General features: G+C 40.1%; 1 protein-coding gene across 2 annotated transcripts in view; it reads left to right on the top strand.

Annotated features, from left to right (window-relative positions):
* LOC124797969 (zinc finger protein 184-like) overlaps window positions 1-24091 on the top strand; it is a 362232-nt gene that overhangs the window by 212245 nt on the left and 125896 nt on the right. The window contains exons 9-10 of one of the 2 annotated variants that reach the window (XM_047261137.1): window positions 10795-10950; window positions 17079-17168. In XM_047261137.1, the coding sequence (XP_047117093.1) occupies window positions 10795-10950; window positions 17079-17168 (246 nt within the window). The remainder of the gene's footprint in view (window positions 1-10794; window positions 10951-17078; window positions 17169-24091) is intronic. The other variant, XM_047261138.1, reaches the window with a different exon arrangement.

Here is a 24091-nt window from a genome sequence, read left to right as displayed (position 1 = left end):
CTCGGTATCCTGGACGACATCATCCAAGTGTCTGGACCGATCGCCAGATAGTTATGTTATTTAAGGAAACAGGAAGTGTTCAGCCACATGTGAAACATCAACCAAGACCTGCAACAAATGCTGATGCCCAAGTAGGTGTTTTATCTGCTGTCGCAGCTAATCCGCACATCAGTAGCAGACAAATTGCGTCAGAATCTGGAACCTCAAAAATGTCTGTGATAAGAATGCTACATAAACATTGACTGCACCCTCACCATATTTCTATGCACCAGGAATTGCATGGCGATGACTTTGAACTTTGTGTACAGTTGTGCCACTGGGCACAAGAGAAATTACGGGACGATGACAGATTTTTTGCATGCGTTCTGTTTAGCGACAAAGCGTCATTCACCAACAGCGGTAACGTAAACTGGCACAATATGCATTATTGGGCAACAGAAAATCCATGATGGCTGCGACAAGTGGAACATCACCAACCTTGGTGGGTTAATATGTGGTGGGGCATTATGGGAGGAAGGATAATCGGCCCCCATTTTATCGATTGCAATCTAAATGGTGCAATGTATGCTGATTTCCTATGTAATGTTCTACTGATGTTACTACAAGATGTTTCACTGCATGACAGAATGACGATGTACCTCAACATGATGGATGACGGGCATATAGCTCGCGTGAGGTTGAAGTGATATTGAATAGCATATTTCATGACAGGTGGATTGGTCGTCGAAGTACCATACCATGCTGTGCTCTCTCAGTGCAAGAGGTGTCATGTACACGAAATATCTTGGTGATAGCGACAGCAAAGCCTTCGCAAAAATCTGTGAGGAGAAGCCGTATGGCCCTGACATTCAGATTATGAAACTAGAATGCATAGGACATGTTCAGAAAAGATTTGGCTCAAGGCTGAGAAAGCTTCTTAAAAAAAAGAAAAAAAGAAAAAGACTTAGAGGAAAGGAACATCTTACAAACTGTGAAATAAACAAGATGCAGGTTTACTATGGGTTAGCCATAAGAAGGAACTGTGATGATTTGGAAAATATAAGAGCTGTATGGGCAATATTATTCCATAAAGTATCAAGTGATGAAGACCCACAACACAGCCTTTGCCCAAAAGGTCCTGCAACTTGATGCAAATAAAATCGGGCATTATGTTCTGGTGAACATTATAAACACAAACACTCAATAGCTCTAGCAGTTATTAGTACAATAAACCCTAATTAAGGGACTTGGCTACTACTGATCTACTCAAGAAGTGCTTACAAGGAAAAACTCAAATTTTGAAAGAAAGTTTGAACTCAGTAATTTGGAATCGCCTACCAAAAACAGTCTTTGTACACTATGAAACATTAAAATTTAGGGTATTAGATGCTGTTTTGTGTTTTAATGATGGAACATCAAGAAAAATTGAGGTACTGGGGAGACTTGGAGTAAATGCAGGTGCAAACACTAGACTGGCATTGCGTAATATTGATTTTTCAAGAATTCGTAAAGCAGACATAGCTGCTCTCAGTTGCACAAAAGAGGAGAGAAAAGAAGAGCCAAGTATAAAAGAAGGGAGGATGCTTACAATTCAGATGATGCTGAATATGTTGCAGGAAAATATTAATTGTATGTACTGTAACAAAAATTTGTAAATAATATACAAATAAAACTTTAAACCAAGTTTTCTCAAAACTAGCTTTTTTATCCTGTAGGTACCATTATTTCCTGGATGGTTTCTCACAGAATGTTGAAATTTTGTGCAGTTGTTACAAGACAACAAATGAACAAACACATGCACATTTGGCATTGTGCATGTATTTCTTTTGAGGTAGGACAAAAACAATTATAAATTTTATAAAAAAAAAAGAAAGAAAGAAAGAAAAAGAAACCAAATGTTCGAAAAAATGTCAAACGGTCCATACAAAGTTGATGTGCCTGAATTTGCACTAGATTAAAACAATTGTTACTGAAAATATGCGTACAAATTTTCAAGGTTCTATGTTTAATAGTTTGTTCAGAAACATTACCTGAATACCTCGGAAATTTGCATTGCCGGCATAGGGAAGATGGATCATGCCTGCCTTCCCTTAACTATGTTTGATTAGGTTTGACTTATTTCATAAAGTGTCAACTTTACAAGTAACCTTTAGTTAAATAATCTGTGATTTTCTTTATGTCCACAAAAAAAGATGTCACAAATTGTACCCAAAATGAACGTATGTATGTGACCAGTACTAGCTGTTTCCTTTCAGATGTAAACATTGAGATGCATTGTCATGGTGCAGCAGCGTTTCTCACTCACCCACATGCCTGGGCACTTATGTCCACATATGTATAAAATCACCTCAAAACATCCAGTGAAAGTGTGGGTTCAAAATTTGTTCCACTTAAGTAATTCTGTTTTTGTGGGTCATTTTGCAAGTCATGCAGTGGATCTTGGCACATACTGATGAAATTTTTTTATTTGGTCTTCTGTGAGCAGTCATCTCACAAATTATCAGCAGTGCATTTCACATTTTGTTTTTGGGTCATTCCATGTGAAGTCGACCAATTAAAAAAAAAATGGGACCTTAACAGTTTAAAATTTTGTAATTCTTTGTAATTTCATTCTACCCAACAAAATCAAATACAATATATTTTTTTGACATTTCATTTTTTTGTTATTAATTTTTAAAGATCCCAAAATTGCGCCATTTTTGTGAGATTTCAAAGTCTTAAAATGGTCATATCTCAAAAAGTATTTTAATACAGACCTGAAATTTATGTCATATTATTCAGTTTAATGTAGGCTTATTGTAGGTTTGACCAAATTCATTAAAGTGCTTAAGTTCCCTAAACCAAAACTTTCTTAAATTTTGTAAGTTTCAGAATTGGAATTTTTTGTGATGGTATTCCAAAGGGAGTTTTTATTTTAATGCTATTTGTATTGTCGACTGACTGTATCCCAACTGCATTTGGCTTGCAAGCTGGTTTATTAAATTATTGTTAAAGTGAATTAATTGAGTGCCAATTAAGCACACTTCACTCTAAAATTTTAAAACTGTACTGAAGTATGCCATATAACAATTAACAAAAAAGAATGTAAGGGATAGTATAAATTTTTTCATTTTATATAACTTTTAATTTACAGTAATTGTAGTTAATATTTATAAAATATTATGGGTATCCCCATGGTGAGCGTCGGGTCCTGAACCACTGCAGTACTTCTTCCTTTCCTGTGCTGCTTTCTTGCACTGTGAGAATATATTTTCTCATACTCTGCCTGTAGGACAACATAGCCTGTTTGTGGGACATTGTTTATGGTTTTATTCAGTTTGTATGTTTAATTTATTGAATTTGGTTTATTTAAGTTTGTTCTTCAAATTGGGGTTTGACCTCCATGTTTTCAGAGTTTTTTACAGAAGTGCAGGCTTTGCAGGAGAGGTTGTCAGATACCCAGCACAGTAGCCTGTCCACATAGTGGGTCACGGGTACCTATATGTTGGTAGCCCCGTGACTATGTAGGAAACACATTGTTGTTACCTGAGCCATACCGAGCAGTAGGCATCTGTGCATTATGGGGTATCAGGATGCTGGACAACGCTCATTGAACCATGTGACCCTACTATGGCCAGTTGGCAGCCATAGGAACTGTGCTCACAGAGCAGGCAGTACTGTATTAGGTGTCTCACACAGTGAAAAGACCAAAGTTATCAACTGGTAGCAATGAGGATCTGACAGACTCTTCAGACATAATTGGTTGCATTAATGCAGACCATTACAACCCCAAAAACTTTCCCCCCTTCAGCATGTTATGGGAGGAAAGTAAAATCAAACAAACTGCAGAAACCTGCTTCTCTCAGTTCCAGGTTTGCACTGATTGATGGTCCATTGTATCTGCTCAGCTGATGTTTTCATATGGGCTATCAAAAATGTATTTGGAAAAATCTTTTCCCTTGGTATATTATGAAGTTGTTCTCTCTTAATTAAAACAGCGAATCCTCCATAGTCCTGTGTTTCTATCTTGCACAAAAAAATAATAAATAAATAAGTAAATAAAATGAAATAAAAAAGGAGGAGGAACACCTTGGTGACATACTAGCCACTGTGACATCTCACAAAGTCTGAATAAGGTGCATAGTTTAATTATTCAAAGGAACTTAACCCTGTAGACGGATGACAAATTATGCATAAACTTTGTGAAGTGAGGTGTCTGTTTCATGTATTGTGTGCATTGAGGCCCACTAGACAACAAGTTTAACACTGGAGCATTCACCCTTGCTTACGAGTGGGATTTACTTCCTCAGAAAATCAACATTGTGGCCTGCTGTGGTGTATGAAACTGTATTTTCCACCCTCAGTGTGGAGTTTTATGTGCCAACACTTCAGGTACATGTCTTCATGTTGTACAAACAATCTTGTTTGTGATGACTGGCTGACTGCTTTGTGAAAACGTCCTGTGAGAGCAGCCACTTTTCTGTGTCATTTGCAGAGATGATTGCACAATCCAATCTCTCGTGTGTGCTATTTTAATTAAGTAATGTGAAATCGAAGAGCTTAAAGTCTCCTTTTGTATTTTGAAACTTGGAAAAAATATCATTATTTAGATCCCATGATCATGCTATCGATGTTTGTCACTACTTTTACTAGTCCTTTGGCAATATCTCGAGTGTTTACTCCCTGGATTCGCTCACTGTTGACTGCCAGTAGTCATGCAAGCAATTTAGCCCATGGGGTAGATAGAGCCTCCCCTCTAATAGTTTCTGTAGCACCATCTATGTGCACCTCAACGTCCTGCACTTGACCAGACAAGCAGCATTTTTAGTGACTGGATAACCCTTCATACCCTTTTGGAAGCAACGACAGTGAGAGTACGAACGACCCAATTGATCTCCTTTTGTGACATTTGTTTGGCCCCCAGACAGAGTACTTAAGAACCTTGAGATTGCCATGTAAATCTGACAACTACATTTTCTCCCCCTTTCCCTACTTGGATATTTAAATGTTTGCCATCCCCTGTGGGAGAGAAACACATCGTCTGGGAGATGCCTTCTGAGTCACCTACTTGTTTCCATTCTTAATGTATCTCTCATCAATAATAGCATCCCTATCCATTTTAATACCACCCATGGCACCTGTAGTGGAATTGACCTTACAGTTTCTTCTCTAGTCTTGTTACCTCACCACAAACAACACTATATGTCTATCTTTATGGAAGTGATCCCTTCGCAATTATTCTGTCACTAGCTTGTCACAGCTTAACAGCACGTGATTTGTGGAATCAGGAAGTTGCCCCAGTGTTGGCAGACTGTTGTAAATAGTGAAGGAGAATGTATTACTGATGACTAAATTCTCTGTTATACTCATCTGTTGTGTTCATTAAACGTATGGATAAATGCTACAAACTTAGGCACCATGCCAATGATTTCCTGATTATAACTGACAATGGGGAATAATGATAAGTGAGGCACAGAAACATTAAAATAATGATAAATTGTAATTCATAGTGATCTGTTTCATAAATGTTTCATACACAAATATTAATCTTTTGTTGCTGAGATGGCAAAGATAGCAGTGGGACTGAAGGTTCAGCTGGCAGTTACAAACCTCTGCCACCAACTTTGTTCCCTCTCTTGTCAGACATTATACTGTGTGTTTGTAAAACACATCTTCTCCAGCTGTATATCTCGTCCAGCCGGAACTGCTATCCCCCTTTCTGTGTGTCCATTTCACTGATGTTCAGTACCAGGATGGACTGAACAGCTTTCTGGGGCGGATGAAGATCAGCATTCTTTACAGACTGCCACCATCATCAGTTTTAAGAGGCTCTGGGCAAAGGCACACTATGTAATTAAACACTGTAAGAAGGAATGTTACCGAGCAGGGTGGTGGAGTGGTTAGCACACTGTACTTGTATTTGGGAGGACGACAGTTAAAACCCACATCCGACCATCGTGATTTAGGTTTCCTGTGATTTCCCTAAATCGCTTCTGGTAAATGCTGGAATGGTCCACATGAAAGGGCACGACCAACTTCCTTCCTCATCCTTCCATGATCCGATGGACCGATGCCCTCACAGTTTGGTCGCCTCTTCCAAATCAGCCAACCAACCAAGGAACATTGGGAATGTATGCCTCTTCATCCCAGGTATGGGCCAAGCTCCATAGCCCACCGGCCTGTCAACGAACATGACAGATCTCATTCGTTGTTGTCAGCAGGTCGAACACTTGGTGTGATGGCATTGAATGCCATTGGGTACATAACAGGATCAACTTAAATTCACAAAGGTAGTAATTTGGTCAGCAAATGTAAAATTTCTTATGTATTTAAGCTGGGAACTGTGTCCTATTTTCCAATAAAATAACGCACAATTGCATTTTGCCAATGCTGTCCTGACCTACCTCAGTACAGAAAGGTATTTGACTGTTGCTCTGCCCAGCATAGTCTCCAAATCTTTCACCCATTGAAAACATGTGGTCATGAATTGCCAAGACACTTTCCTGCCACTACTGGCCAGCCACTGTGATTGATGACTCTGGATTCTGATTTAGAGTGGAAACAGCACGGGGTAACGCACCTGCATCTGTCACCTGAGCTCAGTTTCTGCACAGCCATTCTTGCTACCTGACTTGTCAGATCTATATACTAATCTTGGCATAGGGTATACCCCAAGGTAACGTACAAATTTAAATCATGTGTTTTTTCTACTATACTATATACGAGGGATGGAACTTAAATAGTGGCAACTCTTTATTCACAACCGATACAAAAGAGTTACATGTTTGCACCTGTTACTGTCCTTCAAAGTAGTCACCAGCATTGTGTAGAACCCATTGCCAGCAATGTGGAAGGTGTAGTATACTGTTAGCAGAGCCTGTTCTGTTGATGGTGCGAATGGAGCGGTCTAAAGTTATGGTGATTCTCATGTACAACTGTGATGGTGTTATCCTAATGCATTATGTTCCTCCACGGCAGACCATCAGTTCACAGTATTATTGTTTGTTTTTGGAGCATCACCTGCGACCAGCTTTGCGAAAGAGGCGGTGACACTTTCTGCGCAACCCACCCATCATTTTGCATGACAATGCGCAACCACATATGGCACAAGCTGTGGCTGCTCTGTTCAGTCGATGGGACTGGGAAGTACTCAACTTGTGACTTTGATTTGATTCCGAAGATGAAGGAACCACTTTGTGGCATTCACTTTAGAACTGTTCCAGAGATTTGACAGCCAGTAGATTGCTCCATTCGCACCATCAACACAACAGGCTCTGCTAAAGGTATACTATGCCTTCCACAGTGCTGGCAACGGGTTCTACACAATGCTGGTGACCACTTTAAAGGACAGTAACAGGTGCAAACATGTAACTCTTTTGTATTGGTTGTGAATAAATAGTTTCCACTGTTTAAGTTCCAAACCTAGTATGTATCAACTGAGCCTACTGAAAACAGATGTCAGATTCCGTCCTGCAACACGATGATGATGTGGTGTGTGGCATCATATCTACAAAAACAGAAAGAGAACAGAATGCTGACAATTTTTCTTTTGCTTCTTTATCAGTTTTTGGTATACATTTTGTGGTGACAGACTGGCCTCTTGTGTAGTCCGAGTTCTAGGTTAGACTGAAAGTTGACAGATTGATTGTAGGTTGTTGAAGCAGTATCAGATGCACCAGTTAATACCTCTATAATACTATGATACACCGTGCTCCTATATGATCCTGCATGAGCACAACGTCATATTATATATTTGATGCAGGTTGTAATCAGAGAAAATATTGTCATAGTAAGTATCCGTAGAGTGTGGCAGTTGATATGGTGACATAGGATAGCCAATATATATAACAGTAATGTACTTTGTACTCAATGTCTGCCATAGTCTTCTCTTCAGTATATTCAGTACTGGTATATCCTCATTGTCCATGCACCCCTCTCTCCACCTGCCTCCCCCCCCCCCCCTCTCTTCTCTGTAAATGTTATAATGATTTAAAGCCTCATCAGTATTTCAAGCTATAAGTATTTCTGTAATAGACTATAATGCAGTGATGTGCTCCAACCAACATGCGAAGCTTTTTCCGTATCTCCTCTTGTTTATATAATAATTGTCTTTCTCCCTTCCCTCCTCCCTCCCTCTTGGAAAAATGGATAATCTGCCAAATAAGTTTCTGTGTAACATAACTTTTCACTTGTCACAAATAATAACTTTTTGCAGTGTACTCTCCTTGTCCATGTTAAGCCACATGACGGGCAACCTGTGAGGATGAGACATAAGCGGCAACTAACTAGTACAACATTTTTAGTACAATTCCTTTACAATACTTATTTTTCATACAGTGTTTAAATCATGATCACAGGGAATAGGAACAAAATGGCAGTACTTCCTCGTGATCACCCACTGCCAGCAAAATTTGACACACCAGTTGTTGTGATGACAGTACACTCCTGATGGTTTGTTTGATGCAGTGTCACCCCAATACTCACTCATTCAACATGAAACAGAAACAAAATCTTAGGTTGGTCCATATGTTCATGGTGTTTTTGTTTTTCATGTTGGTACTGAGTTTTCTATGAGTTTATTTATGGATTGTCTTGCAGTTCACCTTTGCTATCTAGGTGTATGTATTGTTATTTTGCCATTTGGAGGTACCGAGTAGAGCTGTGGATGTTAGAAAATGGAGTGCCAAGTGGAGAAATTGGACGTTGCAGACATATTCTTCAATAGAGGGGTGACTGCAGAAGAGGCAGCCAGAAACATTTGCACCATGTGTTAGGATAATGTCGTTGGACAGAGCACAGCAAGGAAATGGTTTTCTCATTTTAAGAGGGATCATTTTGACATTTGTGTCTCTCACTTTCAGGAAGGCCTTTGGGGTCTGATGAAGATAATTTAAACATCTTAATCCACAATGATATATGTCTGTATACTCAAGAACTGGCAGATTTGATGAATTGTGATCATTCAACCATCATGCAACATTTGCATGCAATGGGGGAGGCTAAAAAATCAGATGTATGGGTACCACACGCTCCAAGCGAAAATCACAAAAACCAGTGGGTGGCCTTAGGTGCTTCTCAGCTTACTTCTCATCAGTTGACTCATGAACAACACCAACCATTCCTGTCCTCTATCATTACTGGTGATGAGAAATGCTGTCTTTATGCGCACATAAGGTAAAGAAAGGAATGGTTCAGCTCAAACAAAGCAGCAGCTCCCCATACAAAGACCTGCACACACCCACAAAAAATAATGTCACACATCTGGTGAAAAAGCGACAGTGTGATTTGCTATTAATTGCTTCACTGAGGTGTAACCATCACTGCTGAAATTTATTGTCCACGAATGAGATGTCTTGCAAATGCAATCCAAGAACGACGATCAGAAAGATTGTGTTAAGTGATGCTACTCCTTGCTGATGCCTGCCCACATTCTGCTAGACTGACAAAAAACAATGTATGGGGGTTGGGCTGCGAAGTCACTCAGCACCCACCTTGTTCAACTGATCTTGCACCCTGAGATTTCCACCTTTTCTACTCTCTATCGAACAGCCTTCAAGGAGCTTACTTCCCGGATGAAAATGTGCGCCGAACATGGTTCAGCTAGTTCTTCGCCTCAAAAGCACGTGATTTGTGGAATCAGAAAGTTGCCCCAGTGTTGGCAGACTGTTGTAAATAGTGAAGGAAGATCTATTACAGATGACTAAAGTCTCTGTTATATGCATCTGATGTTTTCATTAAACATAAGGATAAATGCTACAAACTTAGGCACCGTGCCAATGCTTTCCTGATTATAACTGACAATGGCAAATAATGATAAGTGAGGCACAGGAACATTAAGATGATGATAAATTGTAATTCATAGCAATCTGTTTCATAAATGTTTCATGAACAAATATTAATCTTTTGTCGCTGAGATGGCAAAGATAGCAGTGGGACTGAAAGCTGTGTCTCACTACAGTACACACTGTATGTAAAATTTTATGAACAGTGTGCTTTTGGACGTTCAGTCAAGTTGTGGATTCCATTTTATGCACTGGGATTTGAAGAGTCATCAAAATAGTATCCATAAAATGGTACTAACTACTTGGCTGTACACCAGAAAGCGCACCAATAATCACTCACACTGAGAAAACTGGAGAATAAAATTTCAATATTTGCTACCCTTCACAGTGTTGCAGTTTTCTGACCAGCAGCTTATATACATTCACCACACTTAGATCAATGTCCTATTTAAGTCATGAAAAATACTTGTAAAAGAACATAAAAATATCACCAGGTAATAAAACTTTGATCATGTAGGGCATTGTGTGAACTACTAAACATGTGTATATAAGTACTGTCCAAACTCTCTTGATTTGCCTGTGCCTTTCAAACCAATATTCTGTGAATTATATCCCCATGACTCATTCCATGACAAGTTTGCTTTATATCAAATGGTTCCATGCAACCCAGGGAGGGGGTGGTAGAGGGGGCTAGACAATACTGATAAATCAAAATTGAATGGTTGAAGACAATAATTACGCAAGGATATATCCCTACTCATCAAAATTGACAGAATATAGAGTTACTAATGATAGTCGTGTAGAGTGCCAAAACCACAAAATATACACAACTATTGCCACAGTCTGTATCTTCCCCCTCCTCTTCCTCTCTCATTTATCGTTGATACGAGGCAGAGCTATTGTGTCAGGGAAGTAGTCATTACTCGTATCAGATAAATGTGGGGTTACCTCATGTTGAGCTGAATCTTTGATTATAAGTTCTTATTTTGTACTTGTACAGCACAGGTATTAAAGGATACGTTACTAAAATATTATTTTTCTTGTCACTTCACAGTTGAAATGCAATTTCTGCACGAAGTTGTTTACCAAGAACTTTGACTTGCAGCAGCACATCAGAAGCCACACTGGTGAGAAACCATTTCAGTGTGTTGTCTGTGGAAGAGCATTTGCTCAAAAATCAAATGCGAAGAAGCACATGCAAGCACATAAGGCAAGTGACAAAAAAATGCTTCATTATTATTAAAAAAGCAATAGATGAAACTTTTACTGTGCACATTCATCTGAAGGGTGACTGAGGCTTTGAGCCAGATATAAAGTGGAGCTCTGAAGAATATAACTTACTATACACACAACCTAAGCACTCAGCTAAGTGAGCAACTAGCAAAGTAGAAATCAACTGTCATTGATCGGTATTGAGTGCCTTCTCATCATTACCAACTTGAGATAAAAGGCAACACAGTTTTTAATGTTCTAATATTAAGAAGACAACAAGCTCAATTGCAATAATATTTCAGTGGTGTTACCTGTGTGTAACTTTTCTGCTCTCATAAGTGTACATCTACTGTACTAACACAGTGTTGTCCTCTGGTTGAAGTTGGCAGCAACTAGGAAGCACTGAATACCGACCAGTGTCATTACGCATTTATTGATTCAGTTACTTCCATCTACCATGTCATTGAATGCTCAAAGTAATGTTAAACATTTTATTGAGAGCTTGATATAAGATTGAATTATGGTATCTCTGAAATATTTTATCCTCTTTGTTATTACGTGCTTTAAGTTCCTTTTTATGACAAAAAAAAAAAAAAAAATCTACTTCTTATGTGCTATGTTGTTTCATCTCATGGAACAACTGGTCACATTTTTCATATTTAATTATTCTATCATCAGTGTCACTTGCATTAGCAGGAGTGGAATTCCCATTTGTAATGTTTTACATCAACAATAAATAAAAATATGAGTGATATAGGTACCTGTATTCTAATATTGTGATTATATGATTTAAAAGTTTTTTTTAACAAATTAATTGTTTGTGTGTGTGTGTGTGTGTGTGTGTGTGTGTGTGTGCGCGTGCGTGCGTGCGTGCGTGCGCTGTCATGTTCCATAGAAGTCATTGAAACAGGACCTACATGGATGTGGAGTGAGTTGAGATAGATATAGAGAATATGTTAAAAACTGCATTATTAAACTGTTATAAAATATTGTGGCTGCTAGAGCCAAATGTAATGTAGAAAAATTAATAGGCCAATCACTAATTTGAAAAATAACTGTTGCTGTCTCTGTTGTACCCCATCAGTCCAAAAAGTTATGAGAGTAGATTAATAAAAAGTCGAGAAAAGTGAAGATGGTGGTCTTAATGCTACGGGTGTTCTACATAGTCTCGCGCCGCTTGAGTATAATGCACAAAACATTTGTACAACCAAGTGAAATGGTCAGGAAAGTCCTTCTTTGTGATGTTCAACTTGCACGCCACATTGGCTCAAACGTCAGTTATATTGTCAAAGCATTGACCTTCATGTGAACTTCTGCACTTTCTCCTTTTGTGGTAGATTCATGTGGATAACACCAAGTCTCTTCATCTGTGATGATTTTTTTCCAGAAAACAACCAACCGCATTTTGCATTTAAATCAAGTCACATCATACATAAGTTCACATGTCTTTTTCTTTTGTGTTTAAGAGTCGAGATTTGTGGAACAAATTTTGCACAAATTTTTGTCTTCTTCAAAGCGTTCTGGAGAACATCTTTAAAACTTGATTTAAAGAGGGTGTTTCATTGTGATGTGTGACTCTACAGCATTGACACCATATGGCTGAATGATCACTGCTTAACACTGCGTGCTCACAGCTGATTGTACGAGTGAACATCTGTTGTTTACAGCTGACAGTTCAACCTGCCACTGTAGTTACTGCACTGACATCACTTATGTGCTGAGAATAAAATCAGTCTCGGAATTTTTTAGATGGTCAATCTATTAACTATCCGTTATTTATCTTGTATTACTAGCTTCATGTCAACATGACCATAACGATATATGTCGTACGACAATATATATTTGTCTGTCATAAGACTAGAGGTCTGTTTTCAGTGAGTGTTGCAGTTGTTATGCAACTAATAAGAATCTTTAAATCTTGACTTTTAGTCAACAAGGCCAGGTGAACATAAATGATTTTTCAGTCAGCCTATCACAGAATTGTTTTGTCACCACAATGATAGTATGTAAAAATATGTGCACGGATAGTAAAAAATTGATAAATGATAAAATTTATAGTAAGACACAAAATTATCAGCCGATTGCAGTCACATGCACATTCTCACACATCTGCCTGTGCCCATGTCACCTTTAGTTTCCCAGTTGATTTACATTTTGCAGGAACAACATAGCAGAATGGTCAGCACTGTCAGTCGTTGAGAATTGGACTCGGATAGTTTGTTTAGTAGGGCAGTTGCTTGTGAAAGGCAAAAGTTCCCAACTTCGATTCTCAGTCTGGCTAACAGTTTTAATTTGGCAAGAAGTTCCAGTGTCAGTTTATGTTTCAGATAAGTGAAATGGAACTTTCTAAACTGGATGGTATGCTTCATTTATACATGTACTTACATGAAGTTAGCTAACAGCCTTTCAGCACTTACAATACTCCATCAATGACATTCTGATAAGTGATACAACACTAAATAATTGCAAGTAACATACCAAAACTGTTGACCACCATTCTGGTGTAGTTCCAGAATCTTGATATCTGTGATCTCTAGATTAACTTTTGACTTATCATTCACTAATGAAGTTTTCATTCTCATTTGTGTCCCTGTCAATGACTCAATCCTTCCATTATTCAGTGAGTTATCCCTTCTAGTCCTAAATTATTCATGTTCTCCCAGAATTTTTCTTGCCATATTAATATCAACTGTAATTAATTTCTGCAATCTTGGCTTCATGTATTGTTATTGGGGTTCTTCAGTAGAGCTATATAGGCGAAACTATCTTCTTGATGCTCTATTTCGTGCAGTGCTGCCTGTTTTGACTTTCTGTTTTGGTATTGGGATTTTAATTTGTCCTGTATAGGTCAACTGGTGTTTTTGATACCTCGTTTCATTAATTGCTATGATTTTTGGCTAACTGGGTAGCTCTTGGCTTAGCAATTAAGTTGTACTGGGGAAGTGATAGTTTTGATACTACACATCATTAAACTCTCTTGTAATGCCACAGTTCAGAGGTCTCTGATTGTTTCATTTCTGCCTTTCACACTGCCTACATTTTGCAGCTGTACTCTCCACAAATCTGCTGTGCGTGCAAATAGTTGTCACTCCAGACTAGTTATCTGGAAAATCAGTTGTACATGCCTATTGTAAATTTGTAAAAGGAAGTTAACAAGATATGTTTTTTATATTCATTTTAAAATTATATGGATTTTCAATTTACTGCTTTATGTCAATGGGACTTTGTTTGAGATCTTTGCAATAAAAACAGAACACCACTCTGAATCCCAGACAGAGAGTACCGGTTTGTGTTGACATACTATTTATCTTTCTACAAACTGTGACAATAAAGTTTGGTGAATAGTTCTGTAACATTAATGTATATGAACTATGAACTACAGTTACCTTACTGTCCTTCGAAATATTCACCTCCCACAACTATGCACCACTGAGCTTGGCAATATGTGTCCTGGAAACTTTGCACAAAGTCTTCCGTTGGGATGGTGGTCAAAAGCCACATCATATTTCGTTGGATGTCAGGAATACCGTCAAATCTCTTTTCTTTCAAAGCGAGTTTGAGTCAAGGGAATAGGAAGAAGTCTGGAGGATTGAGATCCGGTGAGTATGGTGGATGTTCAACTTGCACCATCGCATTTTCTGCCAGGAACTGTTTCATGATATTGGCTGTGTGTGGCGAGTGTTATCATGAACAAAAAACCGGAACATTGTTGTACGTCCTGGGATTGTACCCTGCATAGACGTTGCAAGAAATGGGCCAAAATTTCAACGTACCATGCAGTGTGCAACTGTGTTTCCTTAGGTAGAAATTCTTCATGGATAATGCCTTGACTATCAAAAAAGGAGATGAGCATCGTTTTGATGCATGATTTTTTGGCTCTGACGGTTTTCCTATGAGATGATGTAAGAGAACGCCATTCCATGCTTTACCGTTTCGTTTCAGCGTCGTACTGGAGACACCAGGTTTCATCCTCAGTGACAATACGGCTCAAGAAATTGGGTGTCACATCCACCATTTCGACAAAGTCCTGTGGAGCCTCTAAATGTGCCTGCTTCTGATCATCAGTCAAGTGATGTGGCACAAGTCAACAACACATTTTTCTCTTCCCTAACTCCTGGGTAAGGATTTGTCACCTGAATCCACGGTTCATCTGTAGTTCATCTTCTATCATGCGCACAGTTAATCAAGGGTCGTTCGTGATAAATGTCCTCACTTTCTCAAGGTTTTCGCCACTGATGGTGGTCGCTGGTCGTCTGTCACGGGGATTGTCAGAAACACTTTCCTGGCCTCCTTGAAATGGGTGAACCACTCGTACACACACTTCACGAACAGCGCTTGGTCCCCATAAACAGATACCAGCATTCCGTCCCTCCCCTCCCCCTGGTGTCTTGCCAAGGTTAAAACAAAACTTTAAATTGATCCTTTGCCCGTTCATTATCCTGTTCTCAGTTCAGAACCAATGCACTAAACAAGCACTTCATCCAGCAGGTCTAACACGGAATACACATGATGCTCAACTGAACTATGGTGGCGGCAGGTTGTCAACACCAGCAGCTTCGCAGGTGCAGCATTGTAAGTCGCCAGTGTTGCCCAATTGACCATTCTGACTTCATTCACTAACCTTTATTGTCAGAGGTTGTATTATTAGCAAAAACTGTTATTAATGTTTGTACCAGTACAGACAAGACCTGTATCCACTTTTTTTAGAACTACTGCCTAGTTGCCTTTGTTATGTGTTGCATATGATTTTCTTTTGAATAATCTTGTTATCCGAACTCTCAGCACACCATGAGGTAACGGTGTCAGAGCACTGTTGTTGATAGAAGTGTTTGACCAGCTGTGCCTGCTATGCTGTCTTTGCTTTCCACTTGTTTCCTGATGTCTACACTGATATTCTGTGAAACTTGCAAATCCTTGTAGTTTTAAGCCTAACAAGATTTGCTGTCCAACAAGATTTTAAGTAGAAAAATTGCTAGACCCCTAGTCATGCTTAAATTTAAACTTTTATTGCTGTTTGTTATATTTTCAGTGTCATATTAATTAAATTGTTCTGAAAGCTTGGAGCTTGCACCATGATGCTGGTCCTGCTATATCTCATGTCAAGATTATACTCCAGCCTGTGCACAGCAGTTCTTTGGTGCCAGTGTTCCTCGTACACCTCCTCAGCTCCTCTGATAGCGTGCCACACTTATGACCCAAAAATGACAAAGAGTGCAGTATTCAGATAGCTAGGTAGCCTTTATTATTACAGAGTCAGTGGTTTGGCTTCATTGATTAGAATGAAACACCTCTGATGCTATATTTTTGTAGCACACACTGATTTTTCTAGAGACTGAGCCAGCTCTTGAACCATTCCACACTCGCAGTTGATTTAGGCAATATTGCTAGTTTGATGTTAATTTATAAATTATGTGGAACAAATATGTCAACTCCTGCAGTCATGTTGTTCTTGTCTGACAGTAAATGTAAATGCTGTGTGGCTAGGGTCTCCCATCGGGTAGACCGTTCGCTTGGTGCAAGTCTTTCGAGTTGACACCACATTGACGACTTGCATGTCGACGGGGGTGAAATGATGAGGACAAGGACAACACAATACCCAGTCCCTGAGCAGAGAAAATCTCCGACCCATCCGGGAATCGAACCTGAGCTGCTAGATATGACATTCTATCGCACTGACCACTCAATTACCAGGGGCGGACTGTCTGACAGTGTATGAGCACTACAGATAAAGAGGAGGTTGCAGTGTGTATATTTTCTGTGAACACTGTGAGTGGGTGTTCTGTTATTCTCCCAACTAACACATTAAAGAATGTTAGGTAGTTCCCATTTTCATCATTTGTAATTATTCCTTACATGCATAATATATTATCCATGTCTGAGTAGAAATAAACTGACTTGATCCTATCGGAATCCACTGCTTTTACTGCAGGTAGAAATATCATCACAATTCCAATAAAATATCACAGCTCAGTTGGAGCCCAGGCATACATAAGATCATTGTTTGCACTATGTAAGAAAGATTGCTAGGTTTACTGTCAGAATATTGTATGTAAAGTTGAGTTCATTTGTTTACTAGCTGAATAAATGACAAGTCACAGAATAAATGGGAACTGACTTAATTTGTAGGTGTGGCCAAAGGACCAGACAACTTTACCAAGGAAGGCTAATCAATTAGATGGCAAAGAAAATAATGCTGATACTTCACAGAATGTTAAGGTAAGTTTTCAGTAGAATACCACCTTCTGGTGGTGTAGTTGGTTTGTAATAGGATATAAAGTAAATATGGGTAATGTTGAAAGTGAATTTTTTGAGTATCCTGTGAACAGTTATCAGGACACACAGTAAATTGCTGACACTGTGATTAAAACAAAATTATTACGGTGCAGCATGTGTAGGATAGGGGAATATTGTTGTGCCTCAGTATAATTTAAACTAGCAGACGATGATTATATGGATGACTGGGTGCCATTGATAGAAGTTGAAAGAAAGTTTTGGTTGAAGCTTGTAAACTTTGCAATAAGGGAGAAGAGTACTTTTGAATGGTTTTTCTTTTGGACATAGTCATAGATTGTCAGATGAAGTAGCTATGGTGTTGAATGTAGGTGATAGACTGTGCAAGGTTTTGTTCCACCATCATTCTAACATACAGAAGCTGGACTACTTCAGAGCAAGGTTTGGGCTGTACAAGCAGCAAACGAGTAATAAATAATATCGTTTGGATAGATATCAACTCAACAAATCTGTGGTGTCTCATAACCATTTATGATTTGTTATTGTGGAACACTTGCACCATTTTAGTACAATAATAATTCAATAATGATGTGACTACATAAGAAGGTAGTTTTAAATTACTGAGTGACTATTCTGGGCAAAAGGTCCCCCTGTAGTAGCCAACAGACAAGTTCAAAATGAAATGATATTTAGGAAAAGAGGCATACACATGCAGTATAATGTGGATCTAAAATTCATGTTCCCTTCCATTAGGGAGTAATGTTCCTTAATTATAGTTGTAGGATTCCTTGTTCGTACCTGCAAAGAATGTGAGTGATCTTAAGTTTGTGAAAAATTCATAAAACTTATTAAATAGGCATCCTTCTATAGCGGTCACATCATCTGCATGTAGACGATCCTCTTGGCAATGGATGAGTCACAGTATTATTCAACTTAATATTCCCCTTTTAGCAATTCTATCAGCAGTTATTGCTTTAATGGCTGCAAAGTTCAAAGTAAAATTCATTCTCTATGTCTGCAATTATATGTGGTAGTAACAAAGTAGGAAAAGATAGATTGCTACTTACCATAAAGAAGACATGTTAAGTTGCAGACTGTCACAATTAAAAGGCACTTACATAAAGCTTTCAGCTACAGCCTTCATCAGCAAAAGAGAAACATGCACCATTCATACATGCACACCTCATGCACACATGACTCCCAGCTTCAGCATCTCGGGTCAGAAGACAACTAACACATGGAATGCAAGCAGCAATCTGTAGGGGGTGGGGAAGGAGAAGGGATAGTAATGTACTGGTGGGGAGAGAGACGAATGCTGTCAAGCAGAGTCTGCATGGACTAGAATGCCAATAGATACAGGATAAGGAGGTTGTGGGGCTGGGAAGTGGAGAAGAAAGAAGAGGAACAAGAAAATATGGATGGTGCATTGACAGAGGGTGGCAAACAAAGAAGGTGGATAATGAGAATGGGGAATGGGGAGGAGATGATAGGACAGAGGGGTGGAAACTGTTGGGTGGAGGGTGTGTGGATAGTATGTAGCCACACTTTAAGGCCGGGATAGTTATGGGAGCGGAGAATATGTTATAAGGATAACTCCCATCTGCGCCGTTAAGAAAAGCTGGTGGTGGAGGGTATGATACAGATGGCTCGGGTAGTGAAGCAGCCATTAAAATCAAACAAGTCATGTAAAGCTCCATGTCATGCCACAGGGTGGTCTACTTTACTTTTCGCCAGTTTGGCAGTAGCCATTCATACAGGTGGACAGCTGGTTGGTAGTCATACCAATATAAAAAGCTGTGCATTGATTGCAGCAGAGATAGGTAAATGACATGGCTGCTTTCACAGGTGGGCCAGCCCCTGATGTGGTAGGATAAAGCTGTGACAGGACTGGAATAAGATGTGCTGGGTAGGTGGATTCGGCAGGTCTTGCGCCTGTGTCTTCCACAGGGATATGATCCTTGTGGAAAGGGGTTAGGATTCAGAGGAGCATAGGGCTGGACTAGGATGTTGTGGAGGTTGTGTGGGCGACAGACCACCACTTTAGGAGGGTTGGGATGTATCTCAGGTAGGATGTTGCTCATTTCAGAGCATGATAAGTGATGAAGGGGCACTCCTTTGTGGATGGTCTTGGGAGTAGTGGAAGGGTTGGAGGTGTAAGGGAAAATGACATGGGAGATCTGTTTGCAGACTAGTTCTTGGGAATAGTGCATGTGTGAAAGCCTTATTGAGACTCTCAGCATACTGAGCAGGGTGTTCTTGTCACTGCAGATATGCCATCTCCGGGTGGCCATTGGGGCACAGTGTGTCTGCAATGACAAGAATGCCCTTGCACAGTATGCTGATCATCTCGCCAAGGCTTTCACGAACAGGCAATATCCCCCAGACCTAGTCCACAAAGAAATCTCCCGTGCCATTTCCGCTCACACCCACAATCCTCTCACCATCCCCAAGAACCAGCCACAAAGGAGTGTCTCCTTTGTCACTCAGTACTGTCCCAGACTGAAACAGCTGAACCATGTCCTTTGCCAAGGCTTTGATTACCTATCATCATGCCCTGAAATGAGGGACGTCCTACCCAAGATACTTCTCAACCCTCCTAAAGTGGTGGTCTGTCACCCACACAATCTCCACAATGTCCTAGTACAGTCTTATGCTACTTCCAATCTTAACACCTTCCCACAAGGTTCATATCCCTTGGAAGACATGGATGCAAGACCTGCCCAATACAACCACCCAGCACTTTTTGTTCTAGTCCTGTCACAGGTTTATGCTACCACATCAGGGGCCGGGCCACCTGTGAAAGCAGCCGTATCATTTACTGGTTCTGCTGCAATCATTACACAGCTTTCATATTGGTGTGACCACCTACCAGCTGTCCAGCAGGATGAATGGCCACCACCAAACTGGCCAAGTGTAAAGTAGACCACCCTGTGGCACAACATGCAGCTGACCGTAACATGCTTGATTGCAATGACAGATTCAGTGCCCGAGCCATCTGGATGCTCTCGTCCACCACCAGCTTTTCTGAACTGCACAGATGGAAGTTATCCTTACGACATATTTTCCGCTCACATAATTATCCCAGCCTTAAAGTGTGGTAATGTACTGTCCTCACCCCCACCATCCAACAGTTTCCGCCCCTCTGTCGTGACATCTCCTTCCCATTCTCATCTCCCACCCTCTTTGCTTGCAGCCCTCTGCCAATGCACCCACCCATCTTTCCCATCACATCTCCTTTTTCGCTCCTTTTTTTCTACACCTCCCTGCCCCATAACTTCCTGATGCTGTGCCTGTTGGCATTCTGGTCCCTGCACACTCCACCAGACAGCATTTGTCTGTCTCGTCAATCATACGCTACTGTTCCTTCACCTTCCCTGCCCCCTCCAGATTGCTGCTTGCCAATGTGATGGTTGCATTCCAGCTCAAGATGCTGGAGTTGGTGGTCATGTGTACATGAGGGGTGCTTGCTTGTGTGTATGAATGGTGTGTATACCCCTTTTGCTGATGAAGACTGTGGCAGAAAGCTTTATGTAAGTCTCTGTTAACTGTGCCTCTCTGCAATTTAAAGTGTCTGCTTTACAGTAAGTGGCAATCTGTCTTTTCCTACATTGTTGATGTTCCCATTTGAACTTTCCTTGGTTTCATTTCGTAGTAAGGACGGTTAACATTAGGCGTCAGCAGAACATCACTGTCAGATGGCGATGTGTATTGATAGAATGTTGACATAGTGTAACATCATGCTGCTTAGCCCGGTACTGAAAAGTGACAGTGAAAAGTTGTAACATACAGAAGTACAGAGATGATGGGGGTGTATGAATTGCCACACAGATTACTGGCAAAATTCATCATAAATATTCACATTTATTTGTTTGGGAAAATACGTTCATGCAGGCACATTACACAGTTTTCAGAAGATAATAAATATTGCCTTTTTACTTATTCTTTGTAGTTTCAAACAACTAAATAACGTTAAGAGAACTGTCTTTTTCTTCTTCAGCAGAGCTGACTTTTTCACTGTTGAAGACAATTTTTTTTAATTATAATCATTATTTCTTCTATTTGTAATCTTATTTATGCTCAATGGAAGCTTTTCTTTGTGCAGTTATTGTAAAATTTAAATCATTTCTCACTTTCAGATATTTGTTCTCTTCTGAGGAAGAACTCTCATATCCATGTCCTCATGTAACCTACTTATTGTCCGCCCCGGTAGCTGAGTGGTCAGCGTGACAGACTGTCAATCCTAAGGGCCCGGGTTCGATTCCTGGCTGGGTCGGAAATTTTCTCCGCTCAGGGACTGGGTGTTGTGTTGTCCTAATCATCATCATTTCATCCCCATCGACGCGCAGGTCGCCGAAGTGGCGTCAAATCGAAAGACCTGCACCAGGCGAGCGGTCTACCCGACGGGAGGCCCTAGCCACACGACATTTCCATTTACCTACTTATTATGTCACAAAAGAAAGCAAACAATAAAACAGAGATGGACAGCCAAACGCACAAAATCCACTACTGTAAAGTGAGCTAGAGCATTGAAAATAGGTTAACTTCTTATGTTGCAGACACCACCACCATTTTACTGTGGTGTTGGAACTTTCTTCCCTAGAATCCTCAGTGGTGACATTTCATTCCATTTTGTCGATGGCCTATGCAAATACCACTGTTTGAGATGCATCATGGAATGATTTGACACTTTGTTCAGTTCTCTGACATTCAGTGTGAATTAGGTTGTAATTGATGTTCATGGCAAACATAGAAAAAGTTTGTGATCAAAGGTATCCGGACACCTGGCTGAAAATAACTTATAAGTTCATGGCGCCCTCCATGGTAATGCTGGAATTCAATATGGTATTGGTCCACCCTTAGCCTTGACGACAGTTTCCAATCTCGCAGGCATACATTCAATCAGGTGCTGGAAGGTTTCTTGGGGAATGGCAGCCCATTCTTCATGGAGTGCTACACTGAGGAGAGGTATTGATATAGATCGGTGAGGCCTGGCACAAAGTCGGCATTCCAAAACATCTCAAAGGTGTTCTATAGAATTAAGGTCAGGGCTCTGTGCAGGGTAGTCCATTTCAGGGATGTCATTGTCATGTAACCACTCCATCACAGGCCTTGCATTATGAACAGGTGCTCGATCTTGTTTAAAGATGCAGTCACCATCCCTGAATTACTCTTCAACTGTGGGAAGCAAGAAGGTGCTTAAAACATCAATGTAGGCCTGTGCTGTGATAGTGCCATGCAAAACAACAGGGGGTGCAAGCCCCCTCCATGAAAAACATGACCACACAATGACACCACCGCCTCTGAATTTTACTGTTGGCTCTACACGCGCTGGCAGATGATGTTCAGCAGGCATTGACCATACCCACACCCTGCCGTCGGATCGCCACATTGTGTACTGTGATTCGTCACTCCACACAACATTTTTCCACTGTTGAATTGTCCAATGTTTATGCTCCTTACACCAAGCGGGGTGTGATTTGGCATTTACCAGCGTGATGTGTGGCTCATGAGCAGCTGCTCGACCATGAAATCCAAGTTTTCTCACTTTCCACCTAACTGTCAACGGCCTTGCTGTGCTGGTACTGCTAATGGCTGAAAGCAAGGGGAAACTACGGCCGTAATTTTTCCCGAGGGCATGCAGCTTTACTGTATGATTAAATGATGATGGCGTCCTCTTGGGTAAAATAGTCCCCCATTTGGATCTCCAGGCGGGGACTACTTAAGAGGATGTCGTTATCAGGAGAAAGAAAACTGGCGTTCTACGGATCGGAGCGTGGAATGTCAGATCACTTAATCGGGCAGGTAGGTTAGGAAATTTAAAAAGGGAAATGGATAGGTTAAAGTTAGATATAGTGGGAATTAGTGAAGTTCGGTGGCAGCAGGAACAAGACTTCTGGTCAGGTGACTACAGGGTTATAAACACAAAATCAAATAGGGGTGATGCAGGAGTAGGTTTAATAATGAATAGGAAAATAGGAATGCGAGTAAGCTACTGCAGACAGCATAGTGAACGCATTATTGTGGCCAAGATAGATACGAAGCCCACACCTACTACTGTAGTACAAGTTTACATGCCAACTAGCTCTGCAGATGACGAAGAAATTGAAGAAATGTATGATGAAATAAAAGAAATTATTCAGATAGTGAAGGGTGACGAAAATTTAATAGTCATGGGTGACTGGAATTCAGTGGTAGGAAAATGGAGAGAAGGAAACGTAGTAGGTGAATATGGATTGGGGCTAAGAAATGAAAGAGGAAGCCGCCTGGTAGAATTTTGCACAGAGCACAACTTAATCATAGCTAACGCTTGGTTTAAGAATCATGAAAGAAGGTTGTATACATGGCAGAACCCTGGAGATACTAAAAGGTATCAGATAGATTATATAATGGTAAGACAGAGATTTAGGAACCAGGTTTTAAATTGTAATACATTTCCAGGGCCAGATGTGGACTCTGACCACAATCTATTGGTTATGACCTGTAGATTAAAACTGAAGAAACTGCAAAAAGGTGGGAACTTAAGGAGATGGGACCTGGATAAACTGAAAGAACCAGAGGTTGTACAGAGTTTCAGGGAGAGCATATGGGAACAATTGACACAAATGGGCGAAAGAAATACAGTAGAAGAAGAATGGGTAGCTTTGAGGGATGAAATAGTGAAGGCAGCAGAGGATCAAGTAGGTAAAAAGACGAGGGTAACAGAAGAAATATTTAATTTAATTGATGAAAGGAGAAAATATAAAAATGCATTAAATGAAGCAGGCAAAAAGGAATACAAACGTCTCAAAAATGAGGTCAACAGGAAGTGCAAAATGGCTAAGCAGGGATGGCTAGAGGACAAATGTAAGGATGTAGAGGCTTATCTCACTAGGGGTAAGATAGATACTGCCTACAGGAAAATTAAAGAG

The sequence above is a fragment of the Schistocerca piceifrons genome, chromosome 5 (assembly GCF_021461385.2).
Source record: "Schistocerca piceifrons isolate TAMUIC-IGC-003096 chromosome 5, iqSchPice1.1, whole genome shotgun sequence".
Classification (NCBI taxonomy): domain Eukaryota; kingdom Metazoa; phylum Arthropoda; class Insecta; order Orthoptera; family Acrididae; genus Schistocerca; species Schistocerca piceifrons.
Note: the sequence above shows the minus strand (reverse complement) of the source record. Positions and strands in the feature narration are given on the sequence as shown.